The 23,939-nt window shown below is 30.4% G+C and overlaps 1 protein-coding gene across 3 annotated transcripts in view; it reads right to left on the reverse strand.

Moving 5' to 3' along the window:
* The window catches only part of LOC106683743 (N-deacetylase and N-sulfotransferase sfl), a gene marked incomplete at its 3' end in the record, with an annotated part of 703,925 nt that overhangs the window by 10,264 nt on the left and 669,722 nt on the right, over positions 1 to 23,939 (reverse strand). For all 3 annotated transcript variants that reach the window (XM_067044629.1, XM_067044627.1, XM_067044628.1), the window contains 2 exon segments: positions 1,597 to 1,785; positions 21,585 to 21,761. In XM_067044629.1, coding sequence (XP_066900730.1) covers positions 1,597 to 1,785; positions 21,585 to 21,724 — 329 coding nt within the window.

Here is a 23,939-nt window from a genome sequence, read left to right on the forward strand (position 1 = left end):
CTTAAGAATATTAACAAAAAAAAAAAAAAATAATAATAATAATAGTAAACTAAAATATGTAATGTTTGAGATAACCGAATTAAACTGAAATGAAACATAAAATTACTTTGAATGTCAAAAAAAGTCAAAATTGTTTCTAAAAGCTCCCATTGTAGAAAAGTTGCCGGCAGAAGAATCATTATGCTCATAAAAAACGTAATCACTTGGTCGTTAGGTGTTTCCGTCGTCAATTAATCTCCTCCCCAGGTTGTTCCGTTAAACCTAGCAATAATGTTTATGTAAAAAATAACATAAAGAATGTATTTTATGGTGTAGTTACCCCTAACCCATGGAGTCTTTGGCATACAAATTATTTAAAAAAATTAATTTATTGAAATCTACAACTGTATTACATAAAAATACGTCTAGTAAATGTGATGTAAGTTCTATTACAGTGACACGATACAGTCTTGTAGAGAAACTACCCATTGGTTGCAGGAATAGAAGAGAAAGCAAAGTTATAAACTAGTGGGTTTGTATAGTCATCGAATTTTAGATCATCTACATAAGAACAGTAAGGGCGATATGGATGATATTTGTGATAAGTGCAGTTTGAATTATACGATGAATGGTAAGGGTTGTATACAGAAGTTCGATGGTTTTAGTGGAGTCCCAAAATTCAACTCAAAATAGCCTTAATAGTCATTTAATGGCTATAATTAAATTGTTGTGTAAAGGATTGGAAGCTTAGACCGTATACTAAGTCTTGTAACAGTCGGAATCGAACTAAAGTTATTTGCCTTTTCAGTTTTGTATGATTCCAAGTTAATCGTTTGGCCAGACTAGTCCAAGGCAGCGCACTTGTTCCAACGGGATAAGTGGATAATATAATAGTATAGGTAATAAAAGAGTACTGTACGGCAAAGGTTCCTAAAGTGGGGGCCACGGCACCCTGGGGTGCCTCATGTGTATGTCATGACAGGGGTGCCCCAATCTAATGTCACGTTCTCAAAATATTAAAAAAATAAAATGATTTCTCTGCATATGCAACCACGCTAAGGATGGATGTAGCGATATTTTTTTTTTTTAGCTTAACAGATTGCTGCGAATTTTTGTAGGTCCACAAACGGGGCCGTGGCTCAAAACGTTTTCCCACCTATGTAGGTTTACAACGAAGAATTAAGGCGATTTTATGGAATTTATTTTAATTAGGTATGGGATTGGAGTGTTTCAGATACAATTAACGAGATATAATTAATGCTATTATTAACTGAGAGCATAAATGTGTCATCGGCATACGTGGTGAAGATAGTGTTACGATGGGTTGAGATGTTAGCTGTACAGGCTGTAGAGAGGATGGGACCATGGATACTACCTAAAGGAACACTAGCAGACTGACAATTAATGATAAAAAAAATAATTTCATTTTTTTGTCATCATTAGCCACAGGCATCAATAGAGAGGCTAAAAATAAATAAACCTGCATAGTGGGCATAGGTGCTGACCACACCATCTGTTTTTATAACTGATTTTCAAGAAATAATACGTCTTTTGAAATCTACAATAGCTTATAGTAGTAGATATTCATGATTTATGCTATAAACGGAGACAACTTACTTTATCCTATTGTAGACCAAGAGTTCCGCAATATCTCTGCCGAGGCGGGAATATGTGGTTTCGACAAAGACCAAAACCTTGGGGTCTATCCTCAGCCTGGCGGAAGTGGAGTGGTCGTGGGACTTGGCCAGCCCCGTCAGCACCTGACATCGGATCGACGGCTCCGGCCGCCATTCCCTCCGAATCAGGCTGCAACAGAAACGTAAAACATCTTTAAAAATGATAAGTTGAAAAATAACTAAAATATATTTTGTGGATCTTGAGGATCAGTCAATAAAACAACTATATTTGTCTATTACATTGTGTTCTATATTGCTGTGATACAACTGACAGTAGAAATATATAATATTTATATAATACATGTATATACAATTTATTTATAAACCAAGTAAATAGTTGTTGTTGAGTGTTGCTTAAGGGCGTAAAACCCTCTGGTCATCAACGCCTATGGCATGATAAAAGTAAAAAAAATAATAAAAAAAATAAAATAAAAATCGAAGAGCAGTTATAATTTATAAAGAAGGCGATGTGCTTTTAAAAATTCAAACACTAATGTAATTTTAGCTTCCTCATCTGTGAGAGCTTCTGGTAAATTTGGGGTCAGTCCTATCCTGTTTATTATTGGCAAATAGTGAGTACATTCTTCAAAAATATGTCTAATCGTAAGATTGGACTGACAATATTTGCACGTTGGAGTAACTAAATAGTATTTTCCTAATTAATTTAAACTTTTAATTATGGAATAGGCTTAGGAGCCATAATACAAGTGAGTTTGCAAATATAAATAAAACTTAAAATTATGAATTATGAATAAGATAAATATATACAACATTTCATTTAATTTAAACTTTCCTGTCTTACTGATATTTTCTAACCGTTTCAATTTTTAACCAATTATTTAGTTTGATCTATATTTAAACGATGTTTAATTCTTATTTTACAAATTTAAATATTGAACTATTTACTTATACACAAACTACCCGTAATGTTTTACAGTCAGATATTAATAATTAGCATAGTAATTATTAGAGCTAAGTGAAAGAAAATGTTATATGACACTTTAAGAAAATAAGGGGTTTTTTTCTTGGAAAAATATTTTAAATATTAATTTCTTTTCTATTTAGCACCAAGGTAAATTTTTCGGTTAAAACTTTAAATTTTAGAAATTTAAGTTTCTAATTTAAGTTCAAAATTAGTTTTCCATTCTAAAAATAAAACCTCGAGGATTCATAGTTATGTTCATAACATGTTCTTCCACTTAAGTTTTCCATGCGGCAGCAATATTGACGCAAACCTGAAAGACAGTAGAGGATTGCAGTGTTGCCTATCAGATTTACTGAAGGGGCTACTATACCTACTATAAAGGGTTGGCAGAAATTTTTCAAAACTGAGTCTTTCGAACCGGATTCAACCGGACTCTCATTATAACTGTATTTTGCCGTAGTCCAAAAGTACATTATATTAATATAATTTACTATATTATTAAAAATTATAATTAATTACATCACAGTAGTATAATTTATTAATACACAATGTTAACATTTGAAAGGTAATTTAATTCTTTACAAAACAAAACAAAAACTCACCGAGATTAGAGTATTGTTAACAAAAGGCTTATTGTACATTGTAAATAATTGTTTAAAATTTTATTTTGCACAATTGTTAGTTTTTCACAACTAACAAATTCACCTTAGTTATTACTTTTTCAAATAATTTGAAAACTATGTATATACGTAACTTAAAGATAATTAAAATGTATATAAATCAAAGCAAAATTATATAAAATGTATATAGTAATCATTATTTGTATTTGACTTAGCGATAAGATAAGTCGTGCGAGAGGACACAACAACTTATCTTTTTTACTAAGGAATAAGAAAATAGATAATTAATTTAAATAACAAACCTGTGTGTAGTAATTTATAGTGTTTTCATAAATTTGTCTGATCTTATAACACGGTTTGTGATGAAAAGCTAACAATTCGTTCTATTTTTAGTTTAAAACAACTATATAATGAGAAATGTTTGTGAACTTATAATTATCTGGCCTGTAGCAAAGCTTTCGATTGATTCCGGTATTTTAAAATACCGAATTTACAAATAATTTTCCATGGCAAAATATAAGAATGCGGGAAGTATGCTTCAGAATGGCATTTGAAGATTAAGCATTTATTTCTAATAAATATTAGGAAAATAATAAAATCTTGAAAAATTTATCATAAGTTCTAAGTTGAATAAAATTTTTGATATTCAGTTAATATAACTTAAAAAGTATTCGTCCTTCAAGGCTTTGTGTAAAATCCAAAATAACAACAAAGTTACTCTGGAATTATAAGAAGGAAATAATTCAACTTGAGATTCCATTAGCAAGTTGAAATTGTGTAAGGAAAATACCCCCTTAGACTAAAAGGGGTAGTTTTATGGGGGAAGAGAGAGGAAGGGGCGCCCTATTTAAATTTTTTTTCTAAGTCTCAGTTGATGAGGTGCCGAAAGGATAGAAGAAAAGCCCTTCCCAAATTGAGTTTTTCATTTACCTCTGCCCACTCTGGTCTGATTTCCCTTTTAAAAGTAGCCGCCATATTAGCAAGTCAAGATCAAGTCCGAAGAGGCTGCCCACAAACCAAAGGATTTATTAAGACATCAGTTTCTCAAACAATTGAGAACGTAATCCCTCATCGTTCACTTGATCAACCGAAAGATAAATGTAAATGAATATATATTACAAGACCAAAACTAAAAAAAGGACTATTAAAAAGAACACACAAAAATTCAATTTTTTCTTCAATGTTTGCTATCATTCTAAGCAACACGTTTTGGGCTACATACTCATATCCAAGTTTTTCGAGTACACTTTAAGTCACCCATAATATTAATTCCAGCTAGAGGTTTACAACACTAACATAAGAAGGAATAAGCACGAAGAGGGGTTTGAGTAGTACTAAGTCCAATATTCTTCAACATTCTTCAAAAATATGTCTAATCATAAGAATGGACTGACGATATTTGCACGTTGGAGTAACTAAATAATATTTTCCTAATTAATTTAAACTTTGATTTATGGAATAGGGTTAGGAGCCATAATACAAGTGAGTTTTCAAATATAAATAAAACTTAGAATTATGAATTATGAATAAGATAAATATACAAAACATTTCATTTAATTTAAACTTTCCTTTCTTTACTGATATTTTCTAACCGTTTCAATTTTTAACCAATTATTTAGTTTGATCTACATAACGCAACAATATAATATTCTAAATTAAATAAAATGGGTGTGGAGCTTGAACCGTAGATGTTCTGGATAATGACATAAAAAAAATATAGATTTTAATTAAACTATTAAATAAAATTGTATTAATTGATCTCTAAATTTTAATTTAAAAAAAAATTGATTTATCAATTTTCTACATTTAAAAAACATATGAAATACTTAATATGGAAAAAAATATGATGCGGTGCGCCCATCACACAACTTTCATTTACCAACCTGCACACATCTCCAAGTTTTGAGAACGACTGGTTTGTCGAGTTGTGTTGTGCTATTTTTGTCATTTTTGAGACCAAAAATTTGAAGACCATGTTAGATGAACATCACGATGAGATCAACATATTGCTGCTTTGTTTTAATAATAGCACAATTGACCAAAAAAAAAAAAAAAACTATTTTATTTTGAATTTGTGCAGTTCTATATATTGTACTGTCGACGTAGGTTAGTCTGTGATAACCTTCTAACTTAGGGATAATACATAGAGGGACTCCAGTAGAGAGAGAATCCCTTGTCTACTGTAATATCTTTGGAGCAAGTCCTTTTCAAAATGAAACCGAAATATTTACTATTATTTTTTTTAAAGATGTTTCACTATTCAAGCAAAGAATCGATACGCTCATTATAAAGTAGTCAAGTACCAACTACAAATTGTAATTTACTTTTTTTTCAAGATTATTTTTTGGGCTATTGATGTGAGATGAGCATTTATGCAATCTTTCTTTTTTTAGTCCTGATGACAATGATGGGCTAAAAGGAACTGGAATTACATTTGATTTAAATTAGTAATTGCAACTGGAGTTGCATTAGTAGTTTTAATTTCCATTTAGTTTGAGCTATTCAGTTACCTGTTCACTTATTTATAGAACATAATTTGCAAATTTTCATTAGTATAAATCTGTATCAATGACATAAAGAAATTTAAATTTAAATTAAACTGTTTGATATTGAAAACGTTTATTTATAAACAATCGGAGGCACGTGCTGACAGGAAAATTGAAGAGAAATATCACCTTACATGAAACCCTGGGGCATGTTCTAAAAATAAAATGACAGTAAAAGTTTAATAATGATACATTCCGTCCTATTTCCAATATTTTTTATTCTACATTCAAAAAAATAGGTCGATTCATACTATAAATTCTGTATATAAGTTTGAATTACTATTTGTATTCTCACTTTGCCTTTAGTTTCTATATCGGTACATATGTAAGTACACACTTTATGCTTTATGGAAATGATGAGGAGGGAAAAAAGGATATAGAGCGAATTTACCTTGAAGCTTTTTGAGTCTTAACTGATTTCCCCTAAATAGAACACTATTTTTCGAATAACTACTATTAAAAGTATTGAAACGAAAACATGAAAAATTAACTACGCTAAATACTTAAAAATGTCTAAAAATATACATTCAAAAACACAATATAGAGTCTAAACCAATAGTTTGTATCAAAATAAACACATCCATTTAAACAATAATAGGATAAAGTATGGAGAAGATTTGAGCATATACTCCGTCGCTGGTGCGAGACACTATCTTCAGTTTATTTATAATTATTTCCATGGATCAGCTCTTCTCATTGTTCCTTTAATTGGAATTTATTTTCATCACGCTCGGCTTTTGTGTCTTATCTTAATTCGTATTTTCTTGAAAAATACAAAAGCTCCCTTCAGAGACCCCTTATACCGTTCATGCCAAGAGCTATTCATTTAAGCAGAAATTAGATGATTTAAAAAAAATAAAATAAAATTTTATATAATATATTTATTTTCGCTTAATTGAAACAAAACAATTTCAACTATTTCTTAATATTGACAATAGCCAAAGGACATATTAAAATATCATTTCTCTGTATTTAATATTCACATAGCAAAGTAGTGAATACTCACTTACTTCGAAGACAAATTAATTATTATCGGATTTTATATTTTTCGTAAAGTCAATGAAGCTTAACAGTAACACTACAAAAATATAAATAATAATATATTTGGATACATACAAAAATGAAAAATTAAATGGAATGGTAATTTTCATATCAACCTGAAATTTAAAATGAAAAATTGGTATTCTGAATATTTATTATAATTAACATTTGATAAGACATTTAATTGATATATTAGGGGAAAAAACTCGTCGTACTCAAAAGAAAAAAGGTTGCTCTTAATTATTACAAAAAAAAATGATGAAAACAAAAATAAAATCATATAAAGCAATATTGATACTGATTTACTGTAATTGAACGATTACGAGGGGAATATTTTTTTGTCCAAAATTTTAATGATTAATGGATAAAAATACATAAAGGAAAGCATTATGTACCAAAGTAAAAAAAAAGGTTCAATGTCTGTTAAAAATGGGTTCGAAAAATACATACAAGGGAAAAAAAAGGCTATGTGCAAGCAAGCGTCAACGAGAAAAACAGGCGATGTCAAAAAATAAATGAACATTAATCAGTTAGGACTTCGAAATTAATTATAATAATTATCTGATAACTCACTCATTTGAAAACAAAATCTGAAATTTTTGGGAGCAGCTAAACTTTTAATCTTGTTTTTCTCACATTTAAATTTTTTCATACAACTAGTTTTTGCACCGTGGCCTTTATTTAATGCTAATACTAACAAAAAAATAAAGACAATATAAAACGAAGACTGATAGCTGACTCATCTACCTACGTATAAAACGAAACCTTCCATCCCTACGTACGCAACCGTATAGTCACTACCATTACAACGAAGGTGGACATCGTAAATAGACACATTATCCAGAAAAATATGGTTCGCTAGATTTTCCTGAATTACATCTTTGGTTGATTGAAAAATGAGGTTAAACCAAATTAAAGTGATGCGGACTCGGTCTTTGCTTGTTTCCACCCCAAACATTCTGGAAACTTAATTAAATTCTAAAATAAAAAATCATTTTAGCTCTTAAAAATAGATACATGATAATGGGCACACAACCCACTGGAAAAAGAGGGACTAATCATCTAAAAGGTTGGTGGAAAACGGAGGGTGGACGTATTTATTCACCATTTTTTATATCTCAATTTACTACCCCGAAGGTATGAAAATTATATGATAAAAAGAATTAATGAATAAAGAAAATCTTTTAAATTCTTTAATAGAACAGAACAAAAAATAGTATCAACGATCTAATAACCAGAGTAGGCAAACTTTAGTTATAAATAAAACTATGATTAAATTGATATGAATAGAATTTTTTTTTTCGCCTTCTTGGCTACTACATAATAAATTTTCAAGCCGTATCCCATCAGTTTTATCTTTATCTACCACAAATAAACCATGTATACATCGAAGATCGAAGACAATAGGGAAATGTTCATAATTAAATATTTTCACATATGAAATTGTAATACCTGTCAATAATAAACAAACAGTGATGGACTAATGAAATACGCCGGGATTAGAAATTAATCCAGCATTAGCTGGCAGATTCTATATTGGCTTAATAATAGGCAGCCATTATAATGGTTTAATGAACAGCTGAGCCCACACATTTGCTCCAATATACATCCCCTAATCTCCATTTGTATGTATTTAATAACGCGCAATGAAAATAGCACACATTATTGGTAAAGTACTGCGAGAAGACAGATAATAATTTAATTAAGTTCGAAATAGAAAAACAAAATAAAGTCGAACAGTCTGGTTATATATAGCGAATGGTTAATGAAGAGTGCAAAGGTTGAGGAAAGAGCGAACATGGAATTCAGATAGAAAATGTTCATATAGAGACAATTCCAGAGCAATATATCGCAATACTTACGTAAATAAAAGGTGATGAAATTTCTTTCGATCCAATTTCTTTGTAATTTCCAAATTGAAAAATAAACTCCAAAACAAAACATATCAAGTCAAGAAAATAGTCATTACTTCGTTTGCTAAAAGAACAATGATTTAAACAATAAACATTCACGAGAAGATGGGCGTGGGGGCGGTCAGTGAAGAAAACAAAAAAGAATAATTTATTATTTTTTCAATTTGTATCTTTATATGGCATATATTAAAAAACAATTATGTCCCTTAAGGCCAAAAACTTAAAATAAAATAAACAGTTTTTAATACATTTATTTTTTCTTGGACATTTCGGGAATAGTGTCCTGATATAGATATATCATACATTATGTAATAACATAAAATAACCCATGGTTGCTTTTTTAAATTAAAATGAACTATATTATGCTGAAGAGGGAGACAGAGTATCCCCGAACGTTTAAGAATAGAATAAATATATATAAAAAACAATTTTTTTTTTGTTAAAAACAAAGTTTTTTAAGTTTAGGAAATAATAATTTTTAAAAACTTATTATACAAGGACCAACGTTACGGCTAGAATTACAGACCCTTTTCAGGGCTAAGAATAAAATACAAGATAGCAACGATAATGAATATAGAATAACTACAAAATAAGAAGAAAATAGATAATAAAGGTATATAAGCATTGTCATTTTATCTTCCCTCTTTCATAATTTTAATAAGACTTTATCCTCGAATTTCTTTTATCTTGTTACAATACTTACGCTATATAGTTTCTTCCAATAATAATTATTATCTGCCTTCTCATTTTCTAGTTACTTGAATTTCCTCTTATTCATTATAGTAGTCTTGTTTTTAGTTCTTAGCCTTGATGAAGACCTGTAATTCTGACCGAAACGTAGGCAGTAATAAAATAAGTTTTACATAATCATGTACTTCATTGGTCAACCATCCTCTCATCATATAATTTCCGCGGTCAACAACAAACGCATCGATAAAAAGGGATGCTGCGTGAAATAAATTTATTAAACATTAATTATTTAATATATCTAAAGAATTTATTAAGTAATCCTTTTTTTAACCTAACAAAAAAAATTATTGGGCAATATATCATTCACGAGTGATTTAAAAAAAAATGAAACAAAGGGGGTAGCCATATCATTCGTAGTTATTTATTTTTAGATACGACTGACTTTTTAAAACGAAACGAACTTTTACAACATAACTTTTCTAACCCAAGTTCGACAAGCCGGGAAGGAAAAAAAGAAGAAAAACTTTTATAGATTAAAAAAAAAGGAGGAGAACAGGCTAATAATGGAAGGTGATGCCTAAGAGATTACGTTATCAGCGGCTTAGTGCTTAGGGACTGGCCTATATAAAGCCTTCACAAGTTTAGATTATACTCCGAGGGCTTTCCTATTTATAGCGCCCGTTGAGATCGGAACTGCTCCGAAAGGCACCTGCAGGGGTCATCAAAAGAACTTTTCACTGACTCCATACTATATCCAAGGCCACTGAGGGATCTATCGGGAACCTTTGAAAAGGCTGACCCCTAACCTATGCCTAGTATTCTATCTATGATCGAAAAAGTAATGGAGTATTTAATAAATTTAAAAAATATATTGCAACTATACAACACTTTATTTTTAAATAGAACTAATTTTAATATTACGGGAATTGGAAGTTAGAATGACCCTAAAGGATAAAAGAAAACAAAAACTGAGGTAGGGGATTCTGGATACAGGTACTCTTCCGAACAAAAAATTAAAATGTTTTAGAAGTACTAGATAGTCAAATATATTGAGACACAAGGATTATATCGAATAGTCAATGTAGCATAATATAAATAAAACATCTCTTCTTATCATGATTGAGCGTTTCGTTTATCTTCACAGCTAAAACTTAAAAAAGAGAATTGTAAAATTAATAACGAAGAAGATCAATGTTGATAAAAATGAACGAGGACAAATAAGGAACAATAAAATAAAAATATTTGTATAGAGAGAAAAAAAAAGAACTATACAATGAATTATAAAATGTAATGAAAATAACATTATATTATAAAATAAAGGAGAGGAAATGAAAACTAATAAATAAAGAATGGTGATTATGTAACTTAATGATAAAGTAAGAAAGTAAGATAAAGTTTAAATAAAATTAAAAAACTCTAATTGCGTCCCCAAGGTTTGAGCAGGTTGGGGACCTGTGGTTCAATCTGTTTTTGTGATTTTCGAATGGTAAAATGAAAAAAAAAAAGTTATTTGAGAGAGAGAGAGGGAGAGAGAGAGAGAGAGAGAGAGAGAGAGAGAGAGAGAGAGATGATAATTTGATTTTATAAAATCAACGAAAAAACGCCGATAATGTAACTTAAGATAAAGTTTGAATAAAATAAATGATGATTCTAAGTAGGTTAAGTTAATAGAGCGAATTGAAACAAATAATTTGTCACAAGTACTAAAGAGCAACCGATAGAAACAAATAAAGAAGGAAGGAGTGGGAATAGCGTTTTTTTGTTGCGCGATTCAAACAAACGTAAAAAATGAACGTGATTAATACAAATGCTTTTTTTTTAAATAATTAAAATGTCTTAGGTCATCCTTTAATCATTAATAATCCAGTAAATTTAAACAGAAACCTTTACCAAGTAGAGGTAATCCTCCAAAACATTATTCAGGAAAATGGTGAATATATTAGGGCTAAGGATGCGAACAGTTAATGCATTTGCCAATAATTTTTTAGAAATAAGAAGGTTAGGAAAATAATACTTTTCGTATCTCTTTTACCAAGTATAATATTATATTTAAGAACTAGGACGTAGGGAGAGTTACCTCTTTAACTGAACCGTTTGAAGAGGTTTGCTATTTCCGAAAAGTAGATTAGGTCCAGCGAAGGACTTAGACTAGGGATTGGGAAATTTATTCTAAATATGAGAATTAGCAATGATCGATGATAAGGAAAGTTCTTTCATTCTATTTTCAGTACTACTGTGAATAAAAAAAAAAATTCCATTAAGTCCGGATTTAAAGTCGCAGAACTATTACATAGTTTATTTACTAAGGACTTCTTCATATTTCAAAGATATGTCATTTTAAATGGTACAAGTTAATGTTGAAATAGATAAAAATATTCCTGAAAATGAAAAAGGTACTGTTTAGGTAAACTACAAACTATTCGTTGTACTTGAGGATTTATGATAAGAATAATATTTTAACGAAGATAGACACGGGTTAACTCTGAATATATTTCCTCATTTATTTAGACCAGAAATGATTCTTTTACAAGTGTACTATGGAAGGGTCAGCTATCCGATTCGGTATTTAACTCCGGTAGAATGTTCGAAATGACAACACACAGTATTTGCCAGCTGATGATGTAACCAAATGTGCCCATATCCAGTAATGTCGTACATGTACACAATATACCCCCTGTCAGCCAGGCCATACTCCACATTTGTATTCTCTCTACTCACACTAATGTGATAAATTTTTGTTTATTAACGACGTGCGGTGTTTGGACCTTGCACCCGTGAACGAAACTATCTAACGGACTTAAATGAAAGGTAGGCGAAGGAAAACAATTAATGGAGTCCTTTTTATATCTAATGTTAATTAACCATATCTTAATAAAAATTATTTAAAATGTACTGGAAGATTATTGATTGACCGTGTGTATAGATGAATGGAATATGGTCCGGGTGCGGTAAAGAAAAAACTCAAATAGTCCATAATTATACTATTTTATTGAGCCAACGTTTCGCCCCACGATGCAGGGCTTCGTCAGGGCTGTTTTGACGGCAGTCAAAAACCAAAGTCAACCAAAGTCACTTTGGTTTTTGACTGCCGTCAACCAAAGTCACTTAGGTTTTTGACTGCCGTCAACCAAAGTCACTTTGGTTTTTGACTGCCGTCAAAACAGCCCTGCAACGTGGGGCGAAACGTTGGCTCAATAAAATAGTAGAATTATCTACTATTTGAGTTTTTTTTTACCGCACCCGGACCATATTTAAAATATAAATTATACCATAAAATATAAATATACCGGACCATATTTAAAATGTAAAATGAATAATAATTTTAATGATTTTATATTTCACCTTATCATTTCTACATTTCATGTTCATTTTTTTTTTCTTCAAATATTGGATTGTTCAAGCATATTTCATTCAAAATAAATTAATATTAACACGACATATGTTGAGTAAGAAATTTTAAGCACCTTCTGGTCGAAGAGTTAAGCGGCTAATTCAGAGAAACAAAATGTCACGTGCATCGACAATAAAATGAGCTGAGCACATTAAAATATATAAACTACTAAATGTTATGAATAAAATAAATGGCTAAAGGAACAAATAAATTTAAAAATATTAATAGAAAAAAATGAAGTATAAATCCCATTAAAAAAAAATGATCCTTCTCCCTGATGAATTCGTAAAGACCTATAATGTTTAATAGCTCCTAACCGGGAGGAAGTTCGTTTTATTGTCCAATAATAAAAGTCAACCGAGGGAACCATTAACACCACAAGGCAATTCCCCGACAGGACTTTTACTATTGGTCGTTTCAGAGTTAGCCATAATCTTACATATATTAACAAAATAAAAACAAACAATAAAGTCAAAATCCAGAAATTAACTATTTTTTTTTTAATTTTACCACAATAGTTCATATCATCTCCAGGAATCAAATAAAGAATTTAAAAATTTCAAGTTGAATTTTTCAAGTCGAAAAAATCCGATCTCATTCTCGTCTATTGTTATTTTTTACTTAAAATTTGTTAATTTATGCTTATTCAGAGCATTAATATGGCTGCAGCTATTCTATCTGATCTCTGGTCAACTACTGAGGCATTCATATAGGGAATTCCCAGCTTCTAGTCTACAAATGCTCAGAGATTCAGTTTCCACCTACTTTGCATACTCCTGCATAATTTTTAGAAGCAGTAATAATAATAATTTATTTATTTGTTTATGGCGCAACCCTCGTACAAATAGAGTTAGCCTGTGAAATACGTGAAATAGATAATTAATTGTAGTAATTTTACAAAAATGATGAGTAAATGATCGTTTATATAAACTAATAACAAACAATATACCCAAGCTGGGCTATCCACATTCGTTAGAATAAAACATGAAAATAACAAACGTCACTTCATATTTAATAATATATATAAACAAAAAACTATACCTCCTATTGGGACGATAGGTATTGGTCTAAGCAAGGTTTTGGGTTACATATATAAAAAAACAGTTAAAAGGTGCAATCCTGAGGGCACAGAAAGAAATTCATACTGATTTAACTGATTTCGGCTAATATCCCTTAGCGGATTAGGTTCTCATGATACGCGGGGCAATTTGTCAAAAAATGGAAACAATCCTCCAGGGCCGTTCCATCACAAGCTGGACAAAGCTTCTGTGGGTCCATAGTATATCTGTGTGGACCGACATTTAATGTAATTGCATATCATAGAAGTAATACGAAGTAGCTTTAGCAATCATTTATATCGAGTTTGCTGGTTTCTTGAGTTTTTAATTAATAGTAAGTCCCACTAGACTCTGATAAAAAATTAATTTTTTTTTTAGATCGCGTTTATGGGATTTCTGACAGAAAAGGCATACTTAATTTTGACGTCCTTTGTTTCACTTTCTCGATTCTCTTTCCTCCAATTGCGGTTATCATTTTCATAACAATAAGATATATTTTTTTTTTGTTAAGCACGATTATGAAAATGTTTTAAATATATATACATATATATATATTATATATACATGAAGTGTGAATTACAATAAATATTACAAGATTAAGGGACTTGGATTAATTTTTAATTAAATAAATAATAATTGGTAGTGATGACTATACATAACCAGTTGTTAACTGACTACATAAAGGTTAATTTTTTTTTTTTTACTACGTTCCTCTAAAATCATATTATTTTATACGAAAAAAATCCATTTTTTACCAAATTATATTTTAGCATTATTACACATTTTTATTTAACTTTTTGTTTTATCCTATGGTATAGACAAGCATTGCTTACTATAAAAATAAAATAAAAGTAATTGTAATTTTACCAGGAGGGAAATTTCTATTCAAACTGCTCTCCCAAAAAATCAAGAAATATTATACACATTAAGAGATACTGAACTGAGAGATACTAAGACCAATTTTTAGAGAAGCTACATGCTTTTAGAAAAATATTACATAGTCTTTTTTTTATTTCTGAACTACAGATTTATTTTATTGTAATAAAGTTTCATTTGAAAAGTTATTTTGGTGTCGTTTTATTTATTTCAAAAAGTGACGAAATTTCTCGCAAAATCGAGAGAACTTTTGGTCGGTAGTATATTTTAAACTATATACCATCATTTCATAACATTAGCTCATTGCATTGAGTTGTTTATCTTCCAAATTATCAATGACCGGAGTATAACGATCCAAAAAAAAAAATTTCATTATGATATTAACAACAAACTTTGGAAGACATAAGTTAACGAACATTAATAATTTTCATAGCCGTAACTAATTACTGTCATGTAATTTGAGGAGGCTGTGACCAGTAGCTAGCAACTTTATTAAGGGAACTTGTTCCCAGCGGTGGGTCTTAGCCAGGTAAGAGGAAACAAGTAACAGGTGCCCAATTAACACACACCTAACAGGTGTCAAACTACCACCCACAGCGAGCAAACACTAAATAATATGCCACGATTTCATTTTCCATCCACAAATATATATCAGCAAGTATATGAGTATCAATAATCTATTATTCTCTTAAATATATAAGGTAATCTGTCGAAAATTAAAAATGTCTTCCTTAGACATTTATTCATTTATTACAAGGATTCATCTGAATTAGTATACCTTGCAACTGTCTAATAATTCCAGTATGTTTCAATACATCAAGATAAATCAAGACTAACAAAACTATAATTTTTATCAAGTGAATTACTAACAGGAAGGATTAATAAAAACAGCATAGCTAATCAGAATTTATATAAACCCAAATTAAAATAGCAGAAGAAAATACATTTCACACGACTGCTTTCTAGAACTAGTACAAGAGCAGAGAAGAAAAAAAGGCAGTTATCTCACCCAAATTTTTGATTGCTTTAATGAAAACTATGTATAATTACTAGTCAAAGAGGTAAGGGTAATAAAAAATGGCGGCTGTTTCAAAACCTTAAAAAAACATTAATTTTTCATTCGAAGCTCTATATCTTAAAAACTACCAACAACAGTAGAAAATCTTAAAAAAAAAACATTATTTAAAGAAGAGTAAATTTGATGAAATATGAGCCATAATAGAGCTATTTACGTCCAATAGATCTCGAGATATATCTTTTTAAAAAATAACATTTCTAAAAATGTACTGAAATATCAGTAGTTAGTTCATTTATTTTGAGAAATCTATATCTCAAAAACCATTTGACGTACAGATGTCTATTAGCAATCAAATTAAAGATAGTTTAATGTGCTATAAAATAGTTTATGACCTTCATCTTCGTAAGAATAGTAGTTTTCATGATATTTGACAAAATAAACTCACAAAATGTTAATTTCTAGTTGTTCGTATACAATGTTGGAAATATATCTCTAGACCCATAAGACGCACATATGTATACCAACGCTTAAAATAAAGAAAATTTAACTTACTATAAAGTAGTTAATGACACTTATCTTCGTAGGAATAGTAATTTTTATATGCACATATGAATACAAATTTGGTAAATGAAAGTTTGTCCGAACAACCATAAATCAATTTATTTTAGCAAATTTCATGAAAACTACTATACTATACTACTCCTACGAAAATAAATTACTTTATAGCACATTAAACAAACTTTAATTTGAGTGCTTAAAGATATCTGTACATAAAATAGTTTTTGAGATATAGATGTTTCAAAATAAATTCACTAACTACTAATCTTACAGTACGTTCCATACAACATGTTTATGAAATGTTGCTTTTTAAAAATCTATATCTCGAGAAATATTCAACGTAAATAGCTTTATTAGGGTTCATATTTTAGCAAATTTACTCTACTTTAAATGACATTCTCTTAGGTTTTCTTGTGTTGTTGCTACGTTTTAAGATATAAAGCTTCGAATGAAAAAGTTTTTTTTTATCGTTTTTAAACAGCCGCCATTATTTATTCCCCCTACTTCGCAAACTCATCAATTTTATACATAGTTTTCAATAAAGTAGTAAAAATTGGGATGAAATAACTGCCTCTTTTTTCCTCTTGGGCTCTTGTACTATATGTTTTGCGCTTGCGCAGAGAGTTTTTCGGTTTCGCCAGTCTGACAAATGTTTTCATGTCACAATATATATTAAACAGTTAGTTTTTTTTAATTAACTTTACCTATATGTGAGCCTTTTAAAATGACAGGATGATTATCATCATAAAGTCATATATTTTTCAATACCGATTCCATGCATATCCAGCATTGATAATTGTTCAAAAACAGAATTAAAATTTTTTAAACTGTTACATTTTTATGTTTTTGCCATACTTTGTAAAATAAAAATGTTGAACTTTTCCAACTTGAAATATTAATAAAATTAATATCCTGAAGACTGCTGAAATAGGAGTTAGTCAATCAATCAACTAAATATCTTTTAAGAACATTAGTGCGGGAAAGAATTAGCAAAGTGAGTAGTATAGAAATTTCTGATCTTAAACGAGCGAGGATTAATTTCAATTCAAAGTTGTTTGCACCGCACCAATGTTTTTTGTAATGTTTTGAAACGACCGCAATTTTCCAAACTGTATAAAGTTTACATTAATTAATTCTAAAATAACTTTAGGATAAAATAACTTTTTTTTCCTCGGGCTGTTGAACTAGTAGGTTACTCCATCGATGACATAGATGGATGTTAAATAAAGTTAGCAGAAACTGAAATTAATAAATATAAGGAAACATCTGTAAAAGAAGGAAAGAAGAAATAATGGAGATCCTTGATTTTGAGCCACATTTTTCTAGTTTTATAAATCATAAACTAAGTAGAGTTAGTTTATTTTACTTAGTTAAATTACTTAATTACTTTAATGTCAAAGGATAGGTAAGTAAAATAACATTGAAAGCCAAGGAAACGAATTGGCTAAGATCAGAAAAGAAAATACTCGATAAAAAATAATGAATATTTAGGGATTTATAGAAACTGAATATATATAAAATAAAATATATTTTCATGTGAAATTAAAAGAAATATCAATTTAATTAGTTCTGGTACCGATATAAAAAACGAAATAATAAAGTCAGTTAACAGAAATAAAAAACCTTTTAGTTATAGTTGCTTAGTTCAAGGTAAACAGTAGAGTTAAATGGGGTAGTGAGGAAGCTTTCACTGCTAACATCGAAGTGTACACTCGAGTGATGTTACAGGAAAAACAAACAAACTTTGATCGGAAGATAAAAGTGCTTGTTTGGGGATTTAATTTTTAATCATGAGTTTCGAAGAAATATTCGAGACACATCTGTCGGTAAATAATCATAACTCTGTAACCTTCTGTGCCATATGGCTTCCACGACATATTAGGGCATAATTAATAGAAATTGTAAAGAATAAACCTTTTGTGCGAGCCAAAGGAAAACTGAGTGTCACATTGTTGTTTGATCAGGTAGACAAGGCATATATCCCAATATAATTTTTAAAAATTAGTAACTACCAAATATAATACAGAAACGAATTTATGGCCGTCTTAAAACTCTCACTAATTAGCCAATATTTAATAAAGCATGGAATCTTTTCTTTTTATCTTTTTAATTAAAAAAAAGAAAAGCAGAATGTCAATGGACAGTAAACAGTCCTTAAAGGAATTTTTAAATTTTCAAAAAACAGAAATACAGTACTATAAATGAGCCTACACTTAACATGGGAACACATTATATATAGTCTGTCCAATTTCTTGAGACTAGTGTTTAATTAATCTAAAATGAAATAAATGTTTTAAAAATTAATGAAATTTTGAAAAAAATAGGTTATTAGACAATAGTTTAGGCAAGCTTATTAATAATTAATGTGATTTGATTTGTTATTAATGACATGTGCAGAATAACCTGCAAAACGTTTTTAAATAATTGGACGTGAGATGTAAATTTATGTTTAAGGTATGTTAAATTATTAATGAAAATATTACTGTCAAAATTGTTGCAAATAAATGCATAATAAAAGCTGTTAATTGTTAGATTGTCTTTGAGGATAGGCGAATTGACCTTAAAAATTCTGATTACCTATAAATCAAGCCAAAACTATGTTCATCTTAAGGAAAAATTATACTCGCATTTATCATAGAGACATGGACGAAAAAAAAATAGTAACGTTGGAACCACTTCATAAAAATTGCTCGGGTGGATCAATGGATCAAGTATGAGAACATACTATACCATCATTCTCAGCCTTACTATAGTTTAATTTTGTTCTCCCCCTACCGGACCATTATGGGCATACGGACGGGGAGGTTATCCCACAGTTCACCAGCTTATACTAGTCAGAGTAGAGAGGTGAAAATTCATTCCGTGGGTCTACCACGATCTATCATCGAAGCTGAATTTGAACCAGGCAAGCTTATGACTCGATGTTGCTAAAGTGAAACCTTAACACTCTGGGCCACTACAGTCTCATCAGTCAGCTTTACTGTACGCTTTCCATCTTTACTTTGAGTTAAGTTGGAACTCTCTCCTTTTCTATAGGCATTCCTTAGTACAGTATCTAATACTACAATACCTTTACTAAATAATCAACTTCCAATATCCATAAAAATCCTTCAATTCGATGAGAACAAGACCTTTCGACGGCTTTACAGGTAACCAAGAATTCTAACCAGAGTGAGGAAGTGGTCAAGTAGGACCCATCTCCCCAGGCCGAATTCCAACCGGCGCAGCTGCATTTACGAGCTTGCTAAGGTGATGCCTAAACTCCTCGGTTACAAACGGCACTGAAAAATTTTAACGAGTATGCACACTATAAACGTGCCTTCAAGTGCACTTATAAGCAACCCAATTTCCAAATATTTTTCTAGAGCCACCTTGGCTCTATATTTTTATTAAAATGTTTTCTGGCTTATTAGTCCGCAGGCTATCATTGGCAGGAGACTACTAGTCAAGGCTTACTGGTTTTTATTTATAGCTGATGAAGAAGGGTTTGTAGGTTAGGCGAGGCGTTCACCAGGTCACTCCTTGAGGAGGGAAGAAGGACAATCTTGTTGATTATTGTTAGCGAAATTTGGAGTGAGATGACTGTGTTATATTTTGTACATAAGTACGCTCTTTACGTGAATCTCATTTTCTCCTCCTAATTAACTCTTTTTTGGGAGAGATAGAGGGGGTACTCATAACGCAATTGCCTTGGGGGCATAAAATGTCAAAGGCCGACCCTGACACAAAGAAATAAAGCACCCTGTCCACTTCAACACCCGGAAATCTTTTCCTTCTATCAAAAACCATGGTTCTTTTCTTAAGTCATTCACAACTCTACTTTTTAACACTTCACGAAACAGACCCACTCGCTTGACGAACCTGGAAATCACTGGTAATGAACTTTAATGTTAGTTTTATCTATGTCATATGAGAAATAACTGTTGTTGACGTTCAAACGTTTATTTAATTGATGAATTTATTCTTTTGTTGGATAATAATTATTTTTTTATGAGAATAATTTATTTTTTATCTATTTCTTGACAATTATTTATATTATTATTAATTTTAAACTATAAATTTTCTTGGTTCCAGAATTGATTTCTTGTTTTTACTATTACTTACTTATATATGGAATATATAGTACGGGAAAGAATATATTGTGATCCAGAAAAACTTCGAATTCGAGTTTTTGAATTATGAACCAAATTATTCGTTAAAATCGATCAACCACAATTGTTGCTAACTTCAAATAATCGAGTTTACTTATTAAGGATTTCGACAATAGCTCTAACGATTTCGATTAAATCAATGTCCGATTAATTAGATCTGTATTAATTGATAGTTCTATAATATCACCTAGGTCTTATTCTGATTGAAATATTTTGACAGGTCATAAATGAAGAATTTAAAAGAACCCTGAGGGAAAGTGAGCATCCAAGCAAACATATGCCATCATTGGTGACACCGCCTTCAGCGGACGCGGTAACCATTCTTATAATGCCATCCCGGCAAAAAAAGAAAATGGAATAGCTGGTATATGTACATATCATTTTTCTATTGTATATATTTGTAAATGCTTAGTTCTTTTTGTTCCAGAAGGTAAGAAAAAAAAAGAACCTTGTTTATTCGAAATAAATAACCATTTCTCATAGTCAGCAATAATAAAAAATTAAAAAATACAAAATGTTAAAGAATTCGGTAAACAACTAAAAAAACCAAAAGGAAAAATAGAGACCATAGTTCAAATCAGAAAAAGGCCGAACCGATCGATCTCTACCGATCGAATTCGTATGTACACTGCTTCTTTATCTTTTATTTAACTGTTGAATTGAAGGCAGAATTTCGTTATTCCTATCTCGAGAAACCTAAAATAAGGATATCTATGGCGACAGAAGAAGATACTATTTTTTTAATAAAAAATCAAACCTTAATTTTATTTCTTATAATAAGGGCTTGAATACCGAATTGTTTTACTTTAATTTTTTTTTTTAATTTTAGGTACCTTTATTATGATTTATTAGCAAAATCTTTGATTGTCGATAGTAATAAACAATACACATATATAAAGTATAGAAGAATTTGATAGTTATGATTTATGTTCCTGTTTCCATGTTTGTTATGTCAATAGTCAGAATTAAGTTTAACTAATCTATATATGAAACACATTATCATACTAATTATTAATAGATGTTTTAAAACATATAAGACTGTGAAAGTTGTATGATGGGCAGCGCCCAGTTTTTTTTTTTTTTGTATACGTTATTCTGTAACAATTAAAGTTTACACAAAGTATACATAAGGTATAAGTTACCTAGTGAGCGGGTAGCTGAGGTAGAAGAGACTGTATGATATGGAGAATATGGAGAGAGCGAGTAGAATGAATAGTGCTCGGCGGAGAGTGAGGGGACCACGGCCCCGCCGCGTCCCGAGCAGCTGCGCCCGCTCCTCCATCTTCCTTCGTCCATCCTTCTCCTACATAGTACCCCCTCTGAAACATAACAATACATTACATTACATTATGTTTACATTATATATTTTAATATAAGTTCACTATGCCAGAAATCACAAATAAAAATAAGATTGGTGGGCATTTTGCCATGTTGCCGTACATAATTAGAAAATAGCAAATAGTCAATACGTGGCAAGTTCGACGATCCAATCTTGTAAAGATGAGTTGGTAAAAAATTGTTTCAATATAAACTATCGAATTAAAAAAAAAAAAAAAAAAATATATATATATATACACACACACATAAATAAATGGCTTTATATATATTAGGTTAGTTTTTTTTTTTTAATATAATGATATACGGAACATAATTATTTGTTATTCATATAAATTATTGTATTCTTTAATTTGAAAATTGTATATATTGTTATAACGGAGTTGATTAGTAATCGACAAAAATACATCAAGAAAGCTATTTACTTTAAGGAAAGTAATATTGTTTTCAATATTATTATTCAATCTTTTGGGAATCATTAATTTATTATTGAAGTTTAGGTCATTGTATGTCGCTATTTATCTTTTTTATTAAGTTTTATTTTCAGTGTATCCTAATATTAATACAATTAATTAATTTAAGAAATCTTCATTTTATTATTGTGAAACGAGAGATAAAGAAAGGTAAGCTAGGTTATGAACACAGAGTTGGCACTCCATAAATTTTCTGACCTGCTTTATTTCGAGATTCGTCATTGTTTTACTACTAATGAAATATTAATTTGAATTTAGGTATTCATAATAATAATATTTTAAGTATTATCTAGAAAATAATAAACCAGTATGGCCATAAATTAATAACTCGCAGTCACTGCCATGGTGTAAACGGTATGATAGTTTAGTCATAACACAATTTTTCGTAAAGGCAGTACTTTTGCACTAGGTCCGGTGTGACAGTTGGTACTATACTAGTTAAGGCATATCAGCTGTAGAGTGTGAGTACTGGACGGTTACAGAGGACTGTCCGCTTGGTCCTGAGGGAGGGGCTTCGGACTCTGCAGCCTAAATCTGAACCTCCTCCTCTTACCCTAGTAGAGCGGTCCCTCCCCGTTCTTGTAACCCCAGCCAGCGGCTCCTAGGCCAATCTTGTTACTCCTTCAGCGGATCCAGTCCAGTCTTTTACAATGCTCAGAGACAAAGAAAGGTATTTTTTTATATATATGTGTGTATATTTTTGATTATTTATTGTATATAGTGTATTAGTTGTAAAATAAATAATAGGATGTTAGGAGGGAAAAAGCAATAAGCCAACCTTTGAGTAGTCTCCATGCGTTTCATTTCACACTTCTTTCTCTATCTCTTTTTATTTCATTCCTTTTTTTTTTTTTTAAGTTTTCAATCCGATGAAACATAAGTTACATATATAACCATACTGTCAGTGAAGCAACTGTTGCGTTTTCTGTACCAAGCATATACATTGAGACTAAGCAGTCACAGTCTCTCCCATCAAGTAAATTGTCTGATAGTTGCAGCCATAACATAATTTTCTGTTGTGGTAGTACTGTCGCAATAGATAGCTGTTGATCGATGTAATAACAATGAATCTATTGTCAAAGTTATTCATCATGGTTATTATGTGGATCAGACTGTTAAAATATAATTCTCACTACAATGTATCATGATAACACAGTAATAATATTCATTGTCAGCAAGAAGATGATTTAAAAAATATATTTCGTTCTCTCATTGATATCCGAAATTATTGACCTGGCCAGAATAGCCTGCAAAATGTTTTTAAAAATTGATGTGGTTGTAAAAGTATAATTAAGGTATGATATTTTATTAATAATATTGTTGTTTATATGCATAATAAAAGCTGTTTTGTAATAGATTGTTTTTTTTTTTTTTAAATCAAAAATAGTTTCAAATTCGTTACTATCCCTCAGTTCCATTATAACGTCGGCTTCACCTGCCTGCCCCGTACCATGCATACATATACCAGCTATTAGCTACCATTGTGCCGAATTCAGCACCTCAATGGAAGTTTAGCGACAGAGCAATTTGCCTAACAATCGCCCCAAGGCTAGAGATCTGACGATATCCCTGGAAATCCTCCCTTTGACAACATATGAATCTGTAACGACGGATTTTCTTTGAAAAAGGGTCGTTTCGAGAAATTGCTATTATAGCAAGGAAAGTACCCGGAAAACTTCAGACCAGGAA

The sequence above is a fragment of the Halyomorpha halys genome, unplaced genomic scaffold (assembly GCF_000696795.3).
Source record: "Halyomorpha halys isolate HHAL.00 unplaced genomic scaffold, Hhal_1.1 Scaffold511.1, whole genome shotgun sequence".
Lineage (NCBI taxonomy): Eukaryota > Metazoa > Arthropoda > Insecta > Hemiptera > Pentatomidae > Halyomorpha > Halyomorpha halys.